Source organism: Platichthys flesus, chromosome 13 (genome assembly GCF_949316205.1).
Source record: "Platichthys flesus chromosome 13, fPlaFle2.1, whole genome shotgun sequence".
NCBI lineage: Eukaryota > Metazoa > Chordata > Actinopteri > Pleuronectiformes > Pleuronectidae > Platichthys > Platichthys flesus.
In genome coordinates this window covers 14,413,458-14,434,839 of record NC_084957.1, presented here as the reverse complement: position 1 = coordinate 14,434,839, position 21,382 = coordinate 14,413,458, and the positions used below count along the sequence as shown (strand labels likewise).

The 21,382-nt window shown below is 41.2% G+C and overlaps 2 protein-coding genes across 3 annotated transcripts; both read right to left on the bottom strand.

Moving 5' to 3' along the window:
- Positions 1–930: 930 nt before the first annotated feature.
- chaf1b (chromatin assembly factor 1, subunit B) lies at positions 931–8,823 on the bottom strand. 2 transcript variants are annotated; one of them, XM_062401846.1, is made up of 14 exons: positions 8,731–8,823; positions 8,198–8,345; positions 7,831–7,963; positions 7,601–7,721; positions 6,805–6,908; positions 6,550–6,646; positions 6,359–6,443; positions 5,987–6,080; positions 5,814–5,883; positions 5,641–5,732; positions 5,374–5,533; positions 4,592–5,158; positions 3,112–3,200; positions 931–1,559 (listed from the first exon to the last, which is right to left on the bottom strand). In XM_062401846.1, exons 2-14 carry the CDS (start codon positions 8,321–8,323, stop codon positions 1,459–1,461), a joined length of 1,839 nt encoding a protein of 612 aa, XP_062257830.1. In that variant the 5' UTR covers positions 8,324–8,345; positions 8,731–8,823; the 3' UTR covers positions 931–1,458. The 2 variants fall into 2 exon arrangements, with proteins under 2 accessions (XP_062257830.1, XP_062257831.1); XM_062401847.1 differs by lacking the exon at positions 8,731–8,823 and adding an exon at positions 8,544–8,667.
- Positions 8,824–9,270: 447 nt separating this feature from the next.
- Positions 9,271–20,861, bottom strand: morc3a (MORC family CW-type zinc finger 3a). Its single transcript, XM_062402846.1, has 19 exons — positions 20,715–20,861; positions 19,940–20,012; positions 18,654–18,786; positions 18,147–18,373; positions 17,702–17,858; positions 17,237–17,378; positions 16,710–16,838; positions 16,470–16,589; positions 16,284–16,381; positions 16,046–16,153; positions 15,797–15,925; positions 13,711–13,785; positions 13,539–13,581; positions 13,292–13,387; positions 12,739–12,829; positions 12,580–12,652; positions 11,387–12,485; positions 10,628–10,833; positions 9,271–10,075 (listed from the first exon to the last, which is right to left on the bottom strand). The coding sequence occupies exons 1-19, from the start codon at positions 20,751–20,753 to the stop codon at positions 9,916–9,918; spliced, it is 3,198 nt and encodes a 1,065-aa protein (XP_062258830.1). The 5' UTR covers positions 20,754–20,861; the 3' UTR covers positions 9,271–9,915.
- Positions 20,862–21,382: the final 521 nt, after the last annotated feature.

Here is a 21,382-nt window from a genome sequence, read left to right as displayed (position 1 = left end):
TATTGCAATGCGATATTTCACAAAATAGGCACAATTTGTCAGAACTCTTGACACAATATGCGGTCGATTCAATATTTTTACATGATAATATAGATTTAAAATTACAGAAGAAAACTATTACCATATTGTATATTTATGTTTCCATGTTGTGGTGTGTTTCAATGCCTAAAAAGAAAGGGATAAAAGAAATGCATACATATTGGCCGATATAGATAATTATGGTAAATGTCACATTCTTATTAGTTGAAAGACAATCTTTCTGTTTTTATTGGATTTAAATTCTTCTTTATGGACTGTGACTTGTCAATAAAAAAAACTTGAATACAACATTTTCTAAATCTGTAGTACCTCAGTTATGTTAGACCTCCTCTCTCTGCTTACACAATGTATAAGCATTATATCAATATATATTGAACATGTGATATGTTGCTATTGACGAGGATTATATTCTGAAAATGATTGACATTGATAGCTTTTATTTAATTTGGAGCCGGAGTCTGAATACTAAAATGTCATCCTTGTCCAGCCCTATTTCTGAAATGAAATGGTCATTATCTAAAAAAGCAGCTGCAATTTTTTCAAGATTATACAAATAGCAATTATAAAAATGTGCAAGCTACGCAAGAGTATATCTGTGGAGTCAAAAACTTTATTTCATTCACTGATGCTCTGGATAATTGCAGATAGATGAAGTGTAGACGTTGATGCAACAGAGTACAGATATCTCTTTGGTTTACTTTCAACATTTTCTATAGCAGCTCAATGTAACTGTAGAGTTGGCTTTGGATTCCAAATAAGACTTCTTATATTTAAATTAAAGGCTATGTAAGTGATAGTTCTCCAAATATAATTGATTTTAGATGTTTTAGAGACTCATTAAATAAATTCATCATCCCAGACATTCAACAAAAAACACATTCCCATGTAATGTATATGAAACGTCCTTTATTAGACATAGAAAATGACTCAGCTTTTCCATTAAACTGTTCGTTCAATCAACCTTTATATAATTCAGACTCAGGGTGACACATTAAACACAAGCACTAAGCCCTGAAGTGCATGTTTTCTCTTCTTCTCCGGGTTTGGAGTGCAGTTTTTCTAAGTTTCACAATTACATGTTCTTGACAAGAAGTGAGACAAATTTCCTTTTTACAACAGCATCTAAAGTCAAACAAATATAAAACAGTTGCCTTAGTAATTGTTTACAGTATCATACAGGACACACACGACTAAAACGATTAACTCAAGGATACCTACTGCAACACAGTTTGTATTTTAACAGAGTTCATTATCTGAGGTTAAAGCTTTGTTTCATTAGATCAAGTAGAGACAGATCGAAACCCAAACACAGTGCTGCAGCGAAATGGGATTAGATCTGTGGGGAGCCTCAGTGGTGGTCTTTAACACTGCTTGATGAACTGTTCTCTGATACAGCACCAGACGGTTCCCAGTTAAACTCTAAGCCTGGCCGACACTGGACTTTGTGGGGGGGTCACTGGTCTTGGGTCTTTTGGATTCTGGAGGCTGGCACACTGGATCAGTGGGGGGAGACGGACGTTCTGGAGAAAGACAAGTGAAGACATCAGTGACTTTGGGGCTCAACAAGTCAATATGCACATATATTCAAGATAGGGCACTGTGGTATTACTAATGTTTTTCATGTTAAGTTGTTTCTTCCATTAAATTGACAGAATATTTAATTTATAATTATGTTTACTTATTACTATTATTGGGTTTTACTACGTCTGCCATGAAGGTGTTTTCACTCCTGTTCGTTTGTTTATCAGCAGGATTTATCAGAATGGATTTCCACAGAACTCGGAGAAAGGATGGGACATGGGCCAGAGGCAGGGACTCTAGTGAGAGGCCATTCCAGTCTTGATCACTCTTTAAAGTTCTGACGTGGAAATTAACATAAGCCGTCATATGAATATATAGGCTTCAAACCAGTCCACTTGAAATACAAAAGCATTTAAAACAGAAAACAAAAGCTATATGTTCAGGTTTATTGTCATACTGAACCAACCCATGAGGAAGTACACAGGTGTGCCTACAAACCTTACTTCCTGCTTGTGCTTCTAGCTCTATCAGATAGCCTTGTTTGTGATATTGCTGTGGCCCCAGATCCCAGCAGTTACTATTATGAGTAGAAGCTTTTTTATAGCCAATAATAATGATGGCAAAAACAAAAAGAAAGACCTCAAATGTAAATGGTAATATTGTTACCTCTGTAATTTGTTTGCCAGCTAGAATACTCAAACTAGTGAATCGACTTCCATAGAACTTTTTTGGAGGGTTGGGACAGGAACAAATTAACCAAGTATATTTTTTGGAGCATACAGAGGCTTAAAACCAGTTCCAGCCCAGCTCTTATCTGCGTGTCTTCCCCCATTCCCTCTCCCCACGTCAAGCTTACTATCCTGTCAACAAAGGCAGAAAGCCTGGGGAAACAGGCCTGTCCAGGAAATATTTTTCACTTTGGTTAACATGATGAGATAGGCTGTTACTCTTGGCAAAGGTATCCGCTCTCTGAGAACCCTTCTAGTTTATATTATTTTTAGCTCTCACTTTTCTGCTAAGCTTAAGAGAGTCCATGCACAGCAGATGTCAAGGATTGGATATCTTGAAACACTCATATCAAAGCACAGCGGTTGTGAGATCGACACTGATCAAAGGGTATTTGATCAATTATGTCCTGATAACATTGATTGAGATAAGTCATGACAATGGCAGTACAATTCAGTTTGTCCTTAAAAATATTTTTTGATAGTTTCCGCCATCAGTTATGACATGCCACAGCATCCCTGGCCTTATGTTACCTCACATAACTATAACCTAAGAGTTCCATGCATTGCTCTATGCAGTTTTTAAATTTGGGAAAACCCAGCACTGGTATCCGTGGGTACTCTGTATTGTCAGGTACCAAACTACATCAATATCTGGAGGGGTAAAGTTGAAATGGTGCACCACTAATCCTAATAGTTAGCAGACTGTGTGATTGTCAATGAGGATGGAGAATGTCTCCATCAGCAACATATGTGCTTTTAAATTGTCGAACATCTCTTGCGATATCTGTTAATAAAGGAAAACACAGACGTTGCCCTCACGAACCGTGTTTGGCCTTCTCAGTGGAGGAGGGAGTTCTGAAGAGGGAACTGACAGCTGGAGACCGGGATGCAATGGGAGTCAAAGATACTCTCCTGAAAACATACAGAAAAAGCACAGAGGGTAAGGACACTCCAAGGCAAAAACATTCAAATAAAATGTCCTCCTTCCACTCTTCCACTGCATTAACCCCCCCGCGTCTTTCTTCTTCTTTGCCTAGTAGTAAAAATAGTCAGGCGTAGTCACGGCCAACGTTCCAAGTTAGAGATACAAAGCGAATACAAACGCATGTGCAGATCTGCCATTGTTCCACGAGCGGTCTGGCAGAGTGATTATTATTTTATTGTCAGTGGGGGGTCCAACGAATCTCTCATACCAGACAGGGCTTTGTTCTCACTGCCAGTACCGGGCGCATGCAAACCAACTAACACATCACCAACCTATTGCTGCAACCTATAACTCTACTACTGTTTTCACTGAATATTTTAAAGACTATAAAACATATAGGATGCATAATACACCATATGATATTTAATCAATTTAAAGAGCACAGGGCTTTCTTGCTCTGCGTAGCCACCGTTGTAAACAGCATCTTTAGAGATAATCACCTTAGGATCTTAAATCATTAAGGCGGCATGGAGGTGGATGGATGAGGCCTCGTGAAGTTACTCCCTCAGTCTGACTGCAGTCAAATCACACTCAGGAAGTTCAAGCATTTCCATAAAATGCCATCCATACACATGTATGAGGCAGAGTCTGCTTTCTTCATGTCATATATACCCTTATAATTATAACTTATCGTGCTGCAGACCCAAACCTTTTAGCGTACCCGAATTACCATGGTGTTTGCCTTTATTATATTGGCTACGCCCAAGAGGTTATTTTTCGTCCCGGTCTAATTCTTTTATTATTGTATGTTTGTATGTTTATCTGTTAGCAGGATCACAAAAAAACGACTGAATGCATTTCCAAGACTCTTGGTGGAAGGATATGAAGTTTAGGTGTGGATCCAGGAACTTTCTTTTCCACTGTTTTCACTGTGAAATAGGGCGTTTCTCAAAGAATTGTGTGAAACGTGATAAAAATTGTATTTTGGGGGCTGGTACCGGTGGATATTTCTCAACATTTAGTTAGATTTTTCTGGGGGGGGAATTATGGATCTTGATAGGAAAATATATCAGGCACGTTTAAAGGACATACAAAGGGAAATGTTGGGCCTTGGTAGAGATATGAGCACCACTGAATGCCAGTCTAGTTTCTAGATAATTTGGCTCCAGTGTAAATCAGTGAATTAAAGATTCGAGCCGAGCTTTTGCAATGGGGTTCAATTATACAGATGGTAACTTCCAAATTTCCTACTAAATTTTACAAGAAACGGTTAATTGATAATGCAAAAACTGTGAATTGCAACTCTCAAAAACGCGTACACAATCAAAGCATACCTGCGTTCATAAGAAGACTCAGCAGTATACGATATAATATTTACCTTGAGGGGGGTCCCTTCGGGGTGGTTGTACCCTTCGGAGTAGTGGGTCCAGCAGTATTGGCACTGTTAAGGGCTTTTGGGGTGGAGGGTGTGAGGGGAGCAACACGTAATTGCGTTTTGGAGCTGGTGGGGGTGAGGGGGGCGACGAGTGGTTGGGGAGTGGACGGAGCACTTGTGCTTCCAGATGTCGGGGTCTGAGGTGCTGGAGGAGCTGTGGTTTTAGGACTACTGGGTTTCCCCCAACCCTGCAGAGTGTTGAGGGTGATCCTGCGCGGCTGAGTTTTGGACTTGGTACTGGGGGTGCTCTTCTTCTCCTCTGGGGGGGTGATAGAGGGGGCATCTTTGCAATGGATGGTTTGGGAAGAGGGAGTCGGGGCTGCGCTGCTCAAGGGAGACGATGTCCTGACCGCTGACTTCTTGCCCTTTTTCTCGACACCACTGTTCGGGACAAAGACCTCTAATGTGGGGGGCTCCTTCAGTGGAGTGCCCAGCTCCCCAGGAGAGAAGGTCAGGAAGGAGCAGTAGCCATCTGTGGAGGACACCGCCAGGAAGGAACCATCCCGAGACCTAAAGGGGATACAAAAGAAACATCAATTGGATGGAGGAAACATGGAGGAGATGCACGTGAAAAAGAAATGGAGGAATGAAATTATAATTTAGTCTTTTAGACACAAACCACATTTCTATGTCTACCACTGATCATTTTAATCTAAACATTTTTTAAGGTGTTTATCTATGGAAGAACACACAACAAAAGACAACAGAGGAAAATGTTGAATTACCATGTAAGATCACTGAGTGTGTGGTAGTGGATGTTAGACACCAGGCCGAAGGGAAGGGTCTGCTGAGTGTCATACAAAAAGATGGAGTCTTCTGACGCCACTGCAAACACCATACGGTAAGGCAACTGGAATGTGTTGGGAAGAAGCTGTTCAGAACCATCTACGTGAAACAGGGAAAATACAAATGGTAAAGATGAGATATAAGAGAACAGACAATTACAAAGACTTAAATAACACTTGTGTGTGTCTGTTAACCAATGTCCTTGCCTTCTCCCTTCTTGGTTCTCAGTTCAAAGTAGACTGGGCAGCAGCGCACAGCCAGTGTGGCTTTAGTTGGACATGGCAAGTGGGCGATGGGCCTAAGACAAACAGAAAGATTTATACATGATTAACCTCCTTTAATACAACAACACTGAATCTGACCGGCACAGAACAGTTACCTCTTGAGGCTCTTCCTGGAAAAGATGTAGGTGGTATTCATGATGTTTTCTCCAATCTCCACACATCCAGCTGAGGTTAAAAAATATGTGACAACCAAGAAAGGAACATATACAAATTACTTTCACAGGATAAGTCAGGTAGAAGCCACATTTTGAGGATTCTGCTTCCGTACCTGGGACGATCAGAAAAGAACCATCTGGTGTGAACGAAAGACGTCGGAAGAACGACCTCATGCTGTCGTCGTGGAAGATTCTGTGCGGCTTCACCTGCAGAGACGCAGAGAAGGACTGAGAACCTGTTCAAAATCACCTTTCACAATTTTTTCAGGAAAACAGAAAGTCTCTGAAGATTTTAGTGAGTAATATGAGAGAAAGGAGAGTTGAGCTGATGGAGAAAAACTCTACATAAATGGTACACGGAAAATGGAATTATATAGAAAGAATGGTTTGGTGTTCATTTTACAGTCAGCTAAGGGATTTCTGATTTTACCATAGCACCATGGTGCGACTCATAGGAGTGTCAACAATGCTACATATATACTGACCTCTCCCTCTGGAAGTGGCCCAGAGCTCATTTTACTGATAGAGAAAGCCTTCTTCTTGGTGTGTGCGCTGTACACACGCATCACCCTGAGGGGAAGAAAAAACACAAACAACTTGAGCATCAAGAAATGAAAACCTCATGGTCATTGACTATAGGTTACAGCCAAACATAATGACTTAATGAGCGTTATACCTGTCACAGCTGAGAGTGGCCACATACTGTCCCAGAGGATCCCAGGTCACACCCTGCACGTAACTCTTATGGTCGTTCAAGATACACAACTTCTGTCCTACAGCATAAAGACAGTTGCAACCAGCATAGTAAATACAAAGCTAAAATAAGCCTTAGCCTCACACTGTACAGTAAGTTATGCAGCATGCTTCCTTCAGTACATAGAAGATGAAACAATACAGAACACACAAACAGTATCTCTGACGACGTGCAGACCTTTGTTGATGTCCCACATAATAGCTGTGTTGTCGACAGATCCAGACACCATGAAGTTTCCATCCCGTGTCCAGGAGATGTCGTACACATCCTCTATGTGTCCCCTAAAATACACATGAACCGATTAAAAACTTCTTTGTAAAACTAAATTGTGGCTGCAAATTTAGATTAAGTAACTCAGTATCTCAGGTTGTGTGTTCCTATGTCAGAATTAAGCTGTGATAACAGAATAAAAATAACTTGATTCCTCAACCATGATCTATACAAACCAAAGGCAGCAGCGAAAACAATTCAGATATCAATCTGAAAGGTGTATTTGATAGGTAAGAAGTAGTATAATGTGAAAATGATAAAATAATAAGTTTCAGTAATTAGTGGGTTGTTGACCTTTGCTGTCACATCTATATCTGCTGATGTGGTATGTACCCTCGGGTTTGAATGCACTTATTGTAAGTCGCTTTGGATAAAAGCGTCAGCTAAATGTAATGTAATGTAATGTAATGTAACATGCGCAACTTTGTATTTCCATTTAGACTTGTTTAAAAATGTAAACTGACCTTGAGACATGTCAGTCATATATGTTTTTCAGTTCAAGTAAGAAAATGTGGGTGACAGAGGGAGAAGAATTGTTATATGATCCAGTGGCTTCCAATACTACAGGGCAGGATTTAACATTTGGAAAGTACTATAATGCTGGGAGGATGTTTATCATGTCTGGAAAACTCAAATGTGCACAATGTTACTAATTATATTGATCATTTAGACATTTGAGCTTGGTGTGATCCAAACTGTGTACCTCAGTGTCTTGATCACAGACCAGCTCTCCTTGTTGAGCTGAGCATCTTCATCCTCCTGGAACGCAGGCAACTGATCAGGCTCCTTAGAGTCGTTTAGCTTCCACAGGAGAATTGCTGCATCTGTAAAATATGAATACCATATGACTATTAAAAGGGCAAATTGGCTTGCTGTTTTGAAAACACCAGCATTAGTCTGTTTTAAAGGGTGACCTAGAGAATCTTTACGTACCATCTCCTCCTGAGGCAAGCAGCTCTCCGTTCGGGCTGAAGCGCACCACGTTGACAGCCTTGGTATGACGAGCCAGATTGGACAGTAGCTCCACCGCCGCCTTCCCATCTGAGCCTGTGTCCACTCGCCACAGCTGCATGAATATAGAGAGTATGTTACCCCTGAAACTCCAAAAGTGTTTTGTGGACTCAAACACTTCTCCCACCCCTCCATGGGCATAGTGGTGAGTAGACAATTGGGAGAACCATCCCTTTAGACATTCATGCCAACAAGTTATGTGCTCATTATTACACTACACGATCATTACAGTGATTCTGTCTTTCTTTCACCAGCCTGTAGCTGTATTCATCTCTCCCTCTCTACTCACCCTGACAGTGGTGTCCACTCCGGCTGTTGCCAGTCGACGAACGCGTCCATCTGCGCTGTGCTGGAAGTCCACACTGTACACCGGCTCCTTGTTGTGCCATGCGATCTCACACGTTACCACCTTCATTTCCTTTATGTCCAACACCGACCTCGGGGGGTAAAACACAAAAACACGTTAATTCGCTGCTTCACGCTGTTGTACATCCACTGATAATGACTCTGCAGCCGCAACAGTCGGTTATTTATATAACATGCTATCAGCTACAGACGCTGTATCACGGACAGAAGATGATAATGAGTCGATGTAAAAAAAACTAGCTACACAGCCACAGGAGACGAATGCTCACAGGAGCTAACCCGGCTAGCGTGGAAGTTAGCGGGATTGAGTCTGTTTGACGGTACGTGACTAGCGTGACGCAAGATGTATAACATGTGAACGTGCGTTAGCCGTTAGCTGAAGTGTGTGTTTGCTACGAATACACACGAGGGCTTTGTGTTCATTATTTAAACCGAGCAAATCTTCAGTCGTTTTACCTGCTCCGTTGTCCAGCTGAAGAGTCACAGATTTCCCGCGTACGATTCGTTCAAAGCTTCCGGTGGACCGGGCTGCGTTGATTGGACGACCACGCGGAAGAGGGGGTTCTTAGCGGTGACGTTGAATAGAATACTTCTCCGTCCAAAATGTTTCAAATCAATTAGATTTGACTTTTAGTTTCCCTTTAACATTTATTTCATTCTTTCTTTGTTAAATTTTTTATACAAAGTAATTATTTTTAATGATTTTGTAAATTGATTTTGTAATCACTGTCACTAGTAATAAAAAATGATTATTTTATGAATATTTTATATTTAACTTTAGTTGACCCCTACCATTAAAATATTATTACAAGTAAAGTAAAAGTACAAGTACAAGTTTAAAACGTTCCTGATAACTCTGGCAGTTGAACTACAGTTTGTATCAGTCCAAAACACACGGACTGGCTCAGTGTCATTGCCACATCTATTGTATTAGGACATGTTTAATGTAATGTAATGTAATGTAAATGTTTAAACGTATGATAATGTATCACAGAGTAAAGAAAGCAAACAAAGTTTATTTGGCAGAATAAAAACAAAACTTGATTCAGTACAAATCAAAGACAAACAATTAAGAAATATAATTCAGGCTCTAATCAGAACAACCTAAACAGGATTTTTTGCATTTTGTTTGGAAAGCATTAAAAAAGTCACTCCATGGCTACAATGGATACAAAATTCAGGGAAGCTGAAAAGGAAGTGGGACAAGAAGAGGAAACAGAAAGTGCAGTGGTAGACATAGGTAAAGGAGAAGAGGAAGTGGCTAAAGAAGAAGAAGGTGAAGAAGAAGGAAAAGGTCAAGGAGAAGGTGAAGAAGAATAAGAAGAGGAAGAACTGAAATTAAAATATCACTTTTCAAGGTATCTAATGCTGCTTTACAGAGTTAAAACCTCATACGCGTCAACAACAGTCATAAAAATGAATAGCAGTGTTAAGTGGTGGATCTGAACATAGTTTCAATGGTGGCTGACGGACTGAAAGTTACTTTTCAAAAATATATAATGTAAAGCAGTTTATAGCATGTTGCATTTAATGTGCGTCAATATAAAATCTGTTAATAAGTCATACATTCAAATAAATACAATCTAATTTCCAAGACATCTGTATGGAATATTAAAAGGCATAGTGTATGTCAGGATTTGGTTAATTCCCTTGTTCCCCTTCTCTGACAGAATCTCTCTCAGACAGAAACTGTTCGAGGATCTCATCGATTACATTGCACTCAAAATTCACTTGGTCGAGGGACAGAGCAGGAATCGAGGTGATGAGAAGGCGGCCGACGTTCTGCCGAAGCTCGATAAGGCTGTGAGAGAGATGGATACAAAAAAAGAGGCAAACTTAGATCACTTGTTCTACTGTGTTGCCATAATAGACATTGTAAAACTGCTTTCAGCCACGGGCTGAACTCAAAATAATCTCTGGACTTTTGCTGGAGGGCTGTATGTGAGAACGTAAAAGTCTGATTTTCTCCTGCCAGCCCCCAAGAAAAAACTCAGGATAATGTGTCAATGAGCACACATGAGAAAACAGCAGGAGATCTTACAGCGAGATTCAACGTGAATGAGAGGGCGTGTTGATTCCATTTCTAACATGCTACAGAGGCAAAACTATTTGCATAAAAGAATGCAAATATGTCAAGGTACAAAAAAGAGGAGCCACACATGGCACCGGTGAAGGTGTCAACAGAGCTTTTGGTGATAAGGGCTGACTGGTGTCCATGTGCTACAAACAAAATTACATGATCTGCGTGCTGTGAATGCGTCTGAGCGGAGAATCTCCTGCTGCGTGGTTCATGCGTGAAAGACTGTGATAATTCACACGACATGTAAGAGGAGAGATTTTACAAGAGTCCAACCTTCTGAATGTGTCCGAGCTTGAGTCTCCGCCAGCGACAGTTGCCCCTGTGGCCTCCTCTGTATCAGTTTGTGCAGAAGAATCCGTGTTTTTTTGCGGTTGCGTTGTGCTTCCCTCTCCGGCGTTTCCCCTCTGCTGCTGCAGCATCGACCTGAGGCCTCGAAGGTCCTCAGCCAGGGTCATCCTCTCCACATGAAGTATGTCGTTCTGGTGGCACAGCACATAGTGACTCCCAAGAGGAAGAAAAAAAACTCATGATCTTGATTGATCAATGATGAATTATACATAATGTACATACAAGCTCTGAGCTCTGACTTCCAGGTAAATGCTGTTTTTAAGAACTGTGAGCCACAATTATTCATAATTCTAATCATACTCTGAAGCAGACTTGGATGCATGTGTAGCAATAAGCTTCACAGAGATTTAAACTGTGTCTAATTGTCTTACAAACTTTAACTTCCCCCTTCAAGTCACAAATGTTTGAACATTTTGGAAAGCTTGAATATGAGGAAAGTTGAGTTTAGATTTTGTTTTTGTTTGAAGTTTCAAAAGGTCAAGAATAAAAGTCAAGACTTAAGTGGGTTTTTCAGACGTCAAGTAGCATTTTCTCAATGTTTCTGTCAAATCCAGGAAATGCAACATCCACATCAAAAGATAGAGGTACATTGTTTGCAGATTGTCTTGAAAACAATTCTCACATTCTCATATTAATTATTGTTTGCTGTGAATGTATTCATCTCTAAGCTCCAGACACACTGACCTTTGCTAGCAGAGCTTCGTTCTCCATGTGTTTTTGGTCCAGTTCTCGCATCAGAGAGTCAACTTGCAGTGCAATCTCGTCAGAGGCCTTTTCCTCACCTTGATCACGACTGGGTTCGCTCTCAGTAGCTGCCAGTAAGGCCTCTTTCTCTTTAATCAACTCATCAACTTTCTCTTTTGCCTTCTCAAACATACTTTTGTAGTCAATCCCCTCCACTGTTTCCTCCGTCTTCAGCGTCTGGCTGGCCTGATGAGACCATCGTCTCTTGTCATTGATCTCAGACGGCTCCAGCAGTGTGCTCTGCATTTCATGCAGCTGGCAGGTAAGTCTATTGACTTCGTCTTTTAAGGAGTCTCTCTCTTGCGCTGTCTCCTGCAAGAGCTCCAGGAGCTGGTCTTGTTGTTCCTGCACGTCAGTGACACTTGGGTTGTTAGGTGGGGAGAAAGGTGCACGGGAAGGTCCTGCAATTTCGTCACCTTCCATGGGATGTGTCACTCCGTTCTGAGGATTTCTGTGATGGTCATTTTGAGTATTTACCTCACTCTCTTGCTTTATGACTCCTTCTTCATTGCAGCAGGCAGGTGAAATATGTTCTACACCATTTACATTTGATGTACTCGGCCCAGCTACTCCATTCCCCTCACTTTGATTGGGATCCTCCTCTTCCTTCTTTACTTTGGGTGCTTCTGTCTGGGTGTTGGTGCTGGTCATCTGTGGTGGAGGGGCCGGGGAGGGATCGGCTCCAACAGCCGCAGACCTGGTAGAGCTCTCTCCCGCAGTGTTTGTCTGTGACTCCACGGCGATGTCATTCCTACACTCCAACACCATGGAGATACCGGCATCAGTTGGCTCTGGCTCTATTTTCACTTTAGTCAAAGCAAAGCAGGGATCTTTTGGTTTGGGCGTGCCGGCATCTTCCAAGAGGAAAATGTCCTCATCATTATCATCATCCCACTCCTCACCAGCAGGCTCTGAAGGGGAGCAGGGTGCGCTCACATCCATAGATGTCGGCGTATCGCAGATGCTCCTCTCGAAGTCATTTGCTAGATATCTTTTGGCCATTGTTGGAGGACTGTCACGCGACCGTTCTCTTTTTTTCCTGCAGTGTAAAGAACGCACTGTTAATATTCTTCTTAAAGAAAGTGAATTTCATATAATATTATGTATTTAATATTAAATATATAAAATCATACCTCGGACGGGATTTTGACAGAGAGACCACATTGGAAATAACTGGAAGACCATCGCTACATGAGGGGCTGCAATCTACAGAAGGAGAACAAGTATATTTTAATATTTCGATCTAAAGAAATTCTCTCTTTCACCCGCGAACAAACAATAATTGTTCTTACCAGCTTGTAAAATAGTTGAGGGCCTCACTGGAGTTGAACCAGCATTGGACCTCCTCTTTGGTGTAATGGAGGTGGAAGGTGATTCGACAGTCTATCAAGAAAAACAAAGAAAAACAAAGAAGATTTTTTTACATTCGTAACTGTTTATATTCCTAAATCATAACCAACTTCAAGTATTGACCCTAAGTATTTATCTATCTATCTATCCAGCATCGATGCAAGGGGAGCTGGATCCCATCCCAGCTGACACTGGGTGAGACAGGTCGCAGGCATTTGCATAGCCAACATACAGAGTCCACCATTCACACTCACACCTGTGAATAATTTAGAGTCTCTACATGTCTTTGGATTGTGGGGAGAAGCAAACCAACACAGACATGGTGACATGCAAACTCCACACAGAAACACCTCGACCGGACCGGGAACCTTCTTGCTCTGAGGCTAACAGTGCTAACTATCGCACCGCTGAGCTGCCCCAAAATCTTTATACTGAATCAAAATTAAATACATTTAGTCATTAGCCCCCTTTGTGTGTTTTTAACGGACAGCTCACCGTTTGACGCCGTTGCAGTTGCCGTTTCAGATCTCTGTTTTCTCTGGCGAGATTAGCGACTCGCAGCGCTTCCTGTTTCCTTCGATTCTCCTCCTCCTAAATGAACAAATACCCAAAAGCACAATTAATGATGTTTTAACTTGCAAATCCATATCACCAGTAAATCAATTTCTTATTTCAGATCGTGCCGAGGTGTTACCGGTATCATGCGGAAGAAGAAAATTATGACAGACGATACGTTCCTTACCTTTTTTCTATTCATCTCTTGCTGCTTTTTATTAATTTTTTCCCTTTAAAAAAATTATAATCACAGAGTAAGTACCCACAAGTAACCGATATCAGTTCTTATCACATTAAACATTGGTTAATATGTTTGGGCAGAAGTCATGGCAGAGCTTGAATGGAAATTTGTGACTCACTGTTGTTTGTAGGTCTTGTGGTACGTAGGTTGCTCGTCATCAGAGTCCTCTGGCTCCTCCTCTACCTGGCAGCTCCTGGGAGGACAAAATAGATTGAGAGTGAAAACATCAGCAAACATCCAACGAGTAAAAGTGATATTTAGGTGTAGTGGTTTCTGTTTTAATAAACACATGTACCCAAGCTTAGTGAGCATTCCTATGTATGCATGTTAAATTACATTTTTGTTTGATAAAAAGTATTAGATGTAAACTTTGACTTTTTAGTTTGGTTCAGGTCTCATCTAGCAATATTGAGGAGGACAGTTCTTGAATAAGCCTATGACACCTGTTTAATTGCATGTTATCACAAATTACTCATCAGCCAATCACATCTAGACATGGTGACGACGATTTGCTGAAGTTCAAACCGAGCATCAGAATGGGGAAGAAAGGGGATTTAGGTGACTTTGAAGGTGAAAGCATGCATCCATCATGCCTTGTATCCATCCTACCTTGTATTAACGGTTCAGGCTGGTGGTGGTGGTGTTATGGTGTGGAGGATATTTTCTTGGCACACTTTGGGCCCCTTCGTACCAATTGAGCATAATTTAAATGCCACGCCTTGTTGAATCAATGCCACAAAGAATTAAGGCAGTTCTGAAGGCTAAAGGGGGTCCAACCCCGAACTAGCAAGGTGTAACTTATAAAGTGGCCGGTGAGTGTATATCTACAGTCTATGGTGTAGATGTAAAAAGTTATCCTACAGCAGGGATGCCACGGTGAAATTGGACAGGGGGGCCAGATTTTTGTCAAGCGAGACCTCAGGGGGCCGGATTACACTTTCAGACTGACTCAACACATGGATAGGTAGGCTATTTGAAATTATTCAGGAAGGTCTACACATCAATGAGAAATTGCATTGGCACCAAAATCGCCTCACAATGAGGCCTACAATTACGTAGCCTAAAGCAGGAGACAGTTCCACTCTAAAAAATAACATTTTCCTATCCATGCAAGTAGCCTACATAATAGAATAGGTGCCACAAAAACACATTTCCACAAGTGTGGAATTGTTATTTACTTTTATTTTATTTATTGAAGGCTTGCACATGAAAACACATGAATGCATAATTAGGCAAATTAAAAGAAGGCCAGGCCAAGTAGGCCTAAACGAGTCAGAGAAAGTAAGCGCCAGAATAAAGTAGTCCAACAATAGGCCATGTGAATGAATTTTACACTAGGAATTAGTAAAACAAAAATGTTCTTGAAAAAATAGCCAATTATGAGCTATCTAAAAAGATGAAATTGGCTCATAAACAGATAAGGCACATTAACTTTGCCAGTCAACACCAGTCAACCCCAATCCATATTTCACACACACATATGCCTATATGGCACTAGCCTGGCTATCAGTCCACCCCAACCCCATATATTCCCTCCCACCCATATCACACTGGATTATTATAAAAGGGGAGACCAGCCTACTTCAGCTACTTGTCGAACCCAGACACCTTTTAACTTTCACCAGCTCTTCCATTTCGGGTGGACAGTTTCTGGGCAGTGGCTATATTCATAACATCATTCAGATATCCGAGCGTCGTCTCTTCACTCCTAACATCAACACTCGTCTTCTCCCTCCACTTCCTCATTCACCCCTGAGCCACCAACAAACTAGCCAATGAGAGCCTGTCATCCCAAACAACCCCACAACCCTTGGTCAAGGACTGTCACAAGTCCCAACCCGACCCGTTCACTGACCCTCAGGACATCTCAGTACTTATTCAACACAGTGTACTTAGCTAGTAACTATATCTCGATCAGCCCTACCAGCGCTGCTGGAGCTGAGGCGGGCAGCAGCTACATACCAACTGACGGATTCCACCGGGAAAAAAATAAAATAAAAATAAAAATAAAATACATTCTACCCGTATCACCCGCGGGCCGGATGTGACATACAGTTGGGCCGGATCCGGCCTCCACCCTGGCATGCCTGTCCTACAGGGTCACGTCTATATCCATAAATAGGAATATGAGTATAATTCTCCAGTTATCTTTGTTCATTTTATTACATCAGATAATTATTGTCGCAATAGGTTTATTATTTTACCTGAACTGAGGGTCCGGGTTCAAATGACAGAACCATTCCTTTGGTAACTTGTCACATGCAATCCCATCGGGGAGTTTGCGCCACTTACGACAGCTTTCACACTGGGCCCAGTTCTGATCTGGTCGCTTCCTGAGGACAAAGACAGTGAAAAATATCAGAGTCTGTAAGGAAACAGCAGACTCTGCATGTATTCAACATGCAAGAATGCATGTTGAATACAGATTGAACAGTCACTGCATGTGTACTAACATGGTATCCTCCACTGGTGTGGAGTTGTTTGGATTATCTTTGTTCTTTCTGAACTGCATTTCTTTCCAGTACTCCTCCAGTTTGGTGGCCATGTTGGTCATAGTTTTCCTGTAGAAGACATAAAGCACCTAAGACCTCCATATTCCTGGCCCAGTACTGAGGAATAATTCCTTGATCACGACTAGAAATAAATATCAAACCAACATGCTCAAAATGAACAGAAAACGTATACAACTACCTGTAGTGATCTGTCTCATCGAAGCTCTGTTTGTTGTGGGTGGGATTAAGATAGTTGCACTCTATTACGCCAATGACCCCAACGCCTTGCCTGTTGGCCTGTAGAGTGAAACGAGTCATGAGAGACGAAAAGCAGATGATAACATTTATGACCCTTTGAAAATGTGTCGTAACTGCAGAGGCTCACCTTCATTTGACAGCCCACGCGTTCGTAAGCTTTGATGAGGCGATTCTTGTGATACATCATCATGCCATACTGCTCTTTATTTTTGGTGTTATACCCGAAAGTGATAGGAACGCGTTTGGGCTGTAGTTACATTGAAGGAAAACCCAAGAGCAGAGATATAAACATGGATGCAACCATTTGTCCATAAACAAGTGTTCAACACCTATCAGAAGCCAAAAAGGAAAAGGACTGAAAGGATACCAGGAACGTTGGTTTGTAGTGGTCCTTTCTGGTGGAGGCGAGAGTCTTAGCGATGAACTGAGATTGCACTTTCTGACCTCGTATGACGATCTGCATCCGAGGCTTCAGGTACAAAATACTGCAATATGCCTACAAAACAAATGTATCAATAAGAGCAGAGGAAGGTGACAGATTCAAGCGAGAGGTATATCATAGGGATTATGCAAAATTAAATGCATTTAATGAAAAAAATGAATTACCACCCTAAAGTTGTATGCCTCTGCCAACCAGTGCAGTTTGAGTTTACACAATTTTTTTCCCATACTCAAATGGAAGACACCATGACCTTTACAGACTTTCAATCACCCAAATGTAGTCAGTGAATTGTATTGTCTAAATTAACATTTCTCAAGACAATTTTAGGACAATACATTCACAGGGTCAACAAACTCTTGACTCGTGATTTGTGTGGGGCAAGTGGTGTGGGCCATAAAAACAATGACCTAAAATAATCCTAATGACTGTGTGAGGAGATTACTGCTCCTTACCCGCAGAGAGTAAACACTCTCAGGGATGTATGATGACAATTGATGGTAAGAAGTGTCGCTCCCCGACTCATTGATATCCGATGGAATTCGAATATCGTACCGGTCCTTCTGAAAATCAAATTCTAGTTCTCCACCAGATGTCCTTAAAGAGGAGAAAATATTGATGTCCATCAATCCATCCATTATCTATGCCGTTTGTCCTTTGAGGGTTGCGAGGGGGGGGTGCTTGAGCCAAAATTGGTCACCGGTCTATCACAGGGCCAACAAACACTCACATTCACACCTGGGGCCATTAAGTCTCAAATTAGCCTAAACTGAATGTCTTTGGACTGTAGGAGGAAGCTGGAGTACCCAGAGAAAACCTATGCAGGCGTGAGGATAACAGGCAACAAACACAAATCTGAATATCCTCTACGAGGCAAAGCAAGTAAACATCTAACAAAATGATGTATATTGTAGACAGACCTGCGGAGATTCCAGATGATAATCCGTGTGCCTGTTTCTCCCGGGGACCCGGAGGAATTGATGGCTTGGATTTCTTTGAGAAGGTCCTCCTCTTTTTTGAAAATGGAATAGCGCAGGATGTGCTGCAGACTGACTTTGTCCTGCTCTCGTACTGAGAGTAAAATCTCCAGTTAAGGATGATTTTAAATAAAAGGTTGGTACAAACAGAAGCATGATTGATGTATGATTGAGAGGAGAAATACTACATTTTTTACCTATAAATGAATAAACAGACTTAGATGCCTTTTCCATTATGAGACAACTTAAAAAAAGGAATCAGAGGATGGTTTTGTACAGTTGCCATGTACACAATTCACCCTAGTACCATGTCGCCAATGAATCGAGACGATATTGACATATTATTTCATCGTTCTTGGTTTGAATTAATGGATTAGATAAAGGATATACTTGTTTTTGTTTGTGTTTGCAAAGCTAATGATGGGCACACTTATTTGCTCCGCCTCAATCTCTTCCAGGTAGGTCTGAGAGAGCATCCCGATGCATGAAGATGTCTTTGACTTTGAGAAAACGATGGCGTCTTTTCCAAGACGCATGGATCCAGACTTGAACCCATTGCCATAGATACCTATTGGTGCTTTACCTTTGACAACGGTTTTATCGCTGTACCCAAAGCTTAAGGGAGAAAAATGAAAACATTCTTTCAGTAATGAATCACATTCATAATGGAAAATATAACATGTTAAAGCTTCTGGACTGGTCAGTGGTCAATTACATGTAGGACAATACAGGCATTGTAATGTGACCAACAAGAACAGCCATTACACAACTAATACGAAAATGAAAATTTAAGTGAGTCTTCAAATATATAATCTGACATTTCTCCATTTACAAATAAGTGAAAAATTGCATGAACAATCGAAGTTAAGTTTCAATTATTTGTCTGAGTCTTTACCTGAGCATCTTCTGGATGGCTGCATCGTTCAGTCCGTCTCCATTATCCATGAAGCTGAGGCATTCTTGTCCATCAACCACAGTCTTATCAATCCAGAATTGTTTGGCATTGACATCAGGATCATAGGCATTGTCTGTGAGAAGGAACATTGTTAGGAGCATTTTTTTTTAAATAAATTTCCTTTAGAACTAATAGATGACAACTGGAAAAAAAACTGAACCAAATCCCTCCATGAATATATGAGCACACACATACGCACACACGCACACAAAACAATCCTTTTGCATTATTCAAATTTGTATTAAGTGGTGACTCTACATCCAGGACTGCAGTTGTAGTTTCAATATGAATCGTACTATCTTTTCTCAAGAATGTTGTAATGTTACGTGACATGTATTGCTTTCTGTCCGCCCTTTTTTATTGAAAGTTATTTTTGGTAGTCGTTTGTGATGGCAATTTCCGAGAACACGTCACCTGAATGACATGTACAGATGAGCAAAGAATGAGAGCTGTGTTCTTATAACCCACAGCTCCCTCCCATTGGGTATGTAAAGGTATTTATTACCATCCTGAATACTTATCATGGTGGGAAATCTCCTGCCTTTACATCTCTGTGGACGACCCTAGACTGAATCCCCAGATGTGAGCTCCCAACCATTTGCAAAGAGACACCATAAAGTTAAAGTCTCTGAGCGATAATCGTAAACCTAAAGTTGCCCGGTTAGATACAAAATTTGGTCAGTCTTACACAAACATGTCTGCTCATGCAATATCACATCCACAAAGGACAAAATGTCCATTACACTTTCCTCACTCTAGTGAAGGGTGAAGGGCAGATTGCAATATGTGATTATAGGATAACAAAATTGGATTAATTTATGGTCATTGCAACATAACTCCACCTCAGGCTTTTTTGATCTTCTAGTTGGAGCCTTTCTTTAAGAAAATTAAGGGTGGAGTTGTTAAATACAAGGCACCTGATAAACGTTGCCAAACTGGATCAAAATGGTGATTCACTAGACATGCTCTCTCTTTAAACACAATTCAAGTTTCTGAATGAGTTTTGTGAAGTTAATTTGTCGGCTGCAGCTTCCTATATTTCACACATTCTTATTAATTTGACAGAAATCGGTCTTATCACAAAAATACAAAACATCAGCATATGTGCCAGGCAAGAACCTTAAGGCCTGCAGACCACAGGGGGCCTTAATAGCATGAAGTGAAAGTGAAACTAAAGAGAGACGTACAGATTCAAAGGAAAACACAACCTTTCAATGATGACTCACCTATGAGCTCAGCTATGGCGCTGAATGGCCAGGTGTGGCTGGTGGAGTTGGCGTGAAGATACTTGGGACAAAGCTGCAAGGGGAGTGAATGTTATACTGTAAAATGTGATAATATGTTTAATGGAAATGTGTTGTGTGATAATGTTGAACATGGAATCTTGTAAAAGGTTGCTCCATCAATTGAAGGCCAAATGAGGAAACTGCAGGAAACGGAGTCATTAGACATCTGTGCATTTGAATCAGAAAATCAAGGAAAGGAAAGTGAGGAAACGGGAAGAGTGTGTGTGCAGTTTATTTTAATGCAATAAGCAAGACGTAAGTCGTATGTCTTGCTTATTTTATTAAAATAAACTGCACACACACACTTCCTGTTTCCTCACTTTCCTTTCCTTGATTTACTGATTCAAATACTTAAATATATATCTCTATCTACTGTAGTATGAGGAGGTATGACACATAATTGATGGACCTCAGACTTCTGATAAATAAGAGTTTAAAACCACAACCTTCACCCTTTTTACAGAATAAACCTCGAGACGTCAGGTTCTTCAGCAAATCACAGGAGACAGTAAGTGTCCACTCTGTTTTCCTAACTAGTTCCTAGAAAGAGCTGTCAACACCCGCAAACCCAGCCTCCAGTAGAGTGTGAATTTACGGTATTTAAACGTGTTACCTACAACACACGTGACCCCGAGGACCATGCTAGTGCTGGTCATCAGTTTGTAAAAGTTTCTATCACTAGACAACCCTGAAAAGAGGAATAAATCGCGCTCACCGTGCTCAGCGGGACCCCGCGATCCGTCCGAGCCGCCATGTTTTCATATATCCAGTGGTTGCGGAAGGAGGAGGTGACAGCACAGCCGGGCTTCAGCGTCAACGCCAAACGACGCGGTTTTATTCAAAAGGAATTACCTTCCGTCTCTGTCATTCTGAACTAAAGTTATTCTTCTTTTATCATCTCTCACTCACTCTCATCACTCATCGTCATCCGCTTATCCGGGGTCGGGTCGCGGGGGGGGGGGCAGCTCAAGCAGGGGGCCCCAGACTTCCCTTTCCCGGGCCACATTGACCAGCTCTGACGGGGGGATCCCGAGGCGTTCCCAGGCCAGTGTTGAGATATAATATCTCCACCTAGTCCTGGGTCTTCCCCGAGGTCTCCTCCCCACTGGACGTGCCTGAAAAACCTCCCAAGGGAGGCGCCCAGTCTATCATACATTATTTAAATTATATTTATTAATTCCAACTTGTCTTTTTGTTGTTTGACCGATAGATGTTTGTTTTGCACATTGACATAATACAAATATATTAAAAAGTATTTATTATATTTTACCTTTAGCTACGTCCCTATCATTAAAAATGATGGACTATCTTTTTTAAATTTTAACACACACAGATACAGACACACACACGGTTCATTGTTCACTATGTGTAGGAGGACTGAAC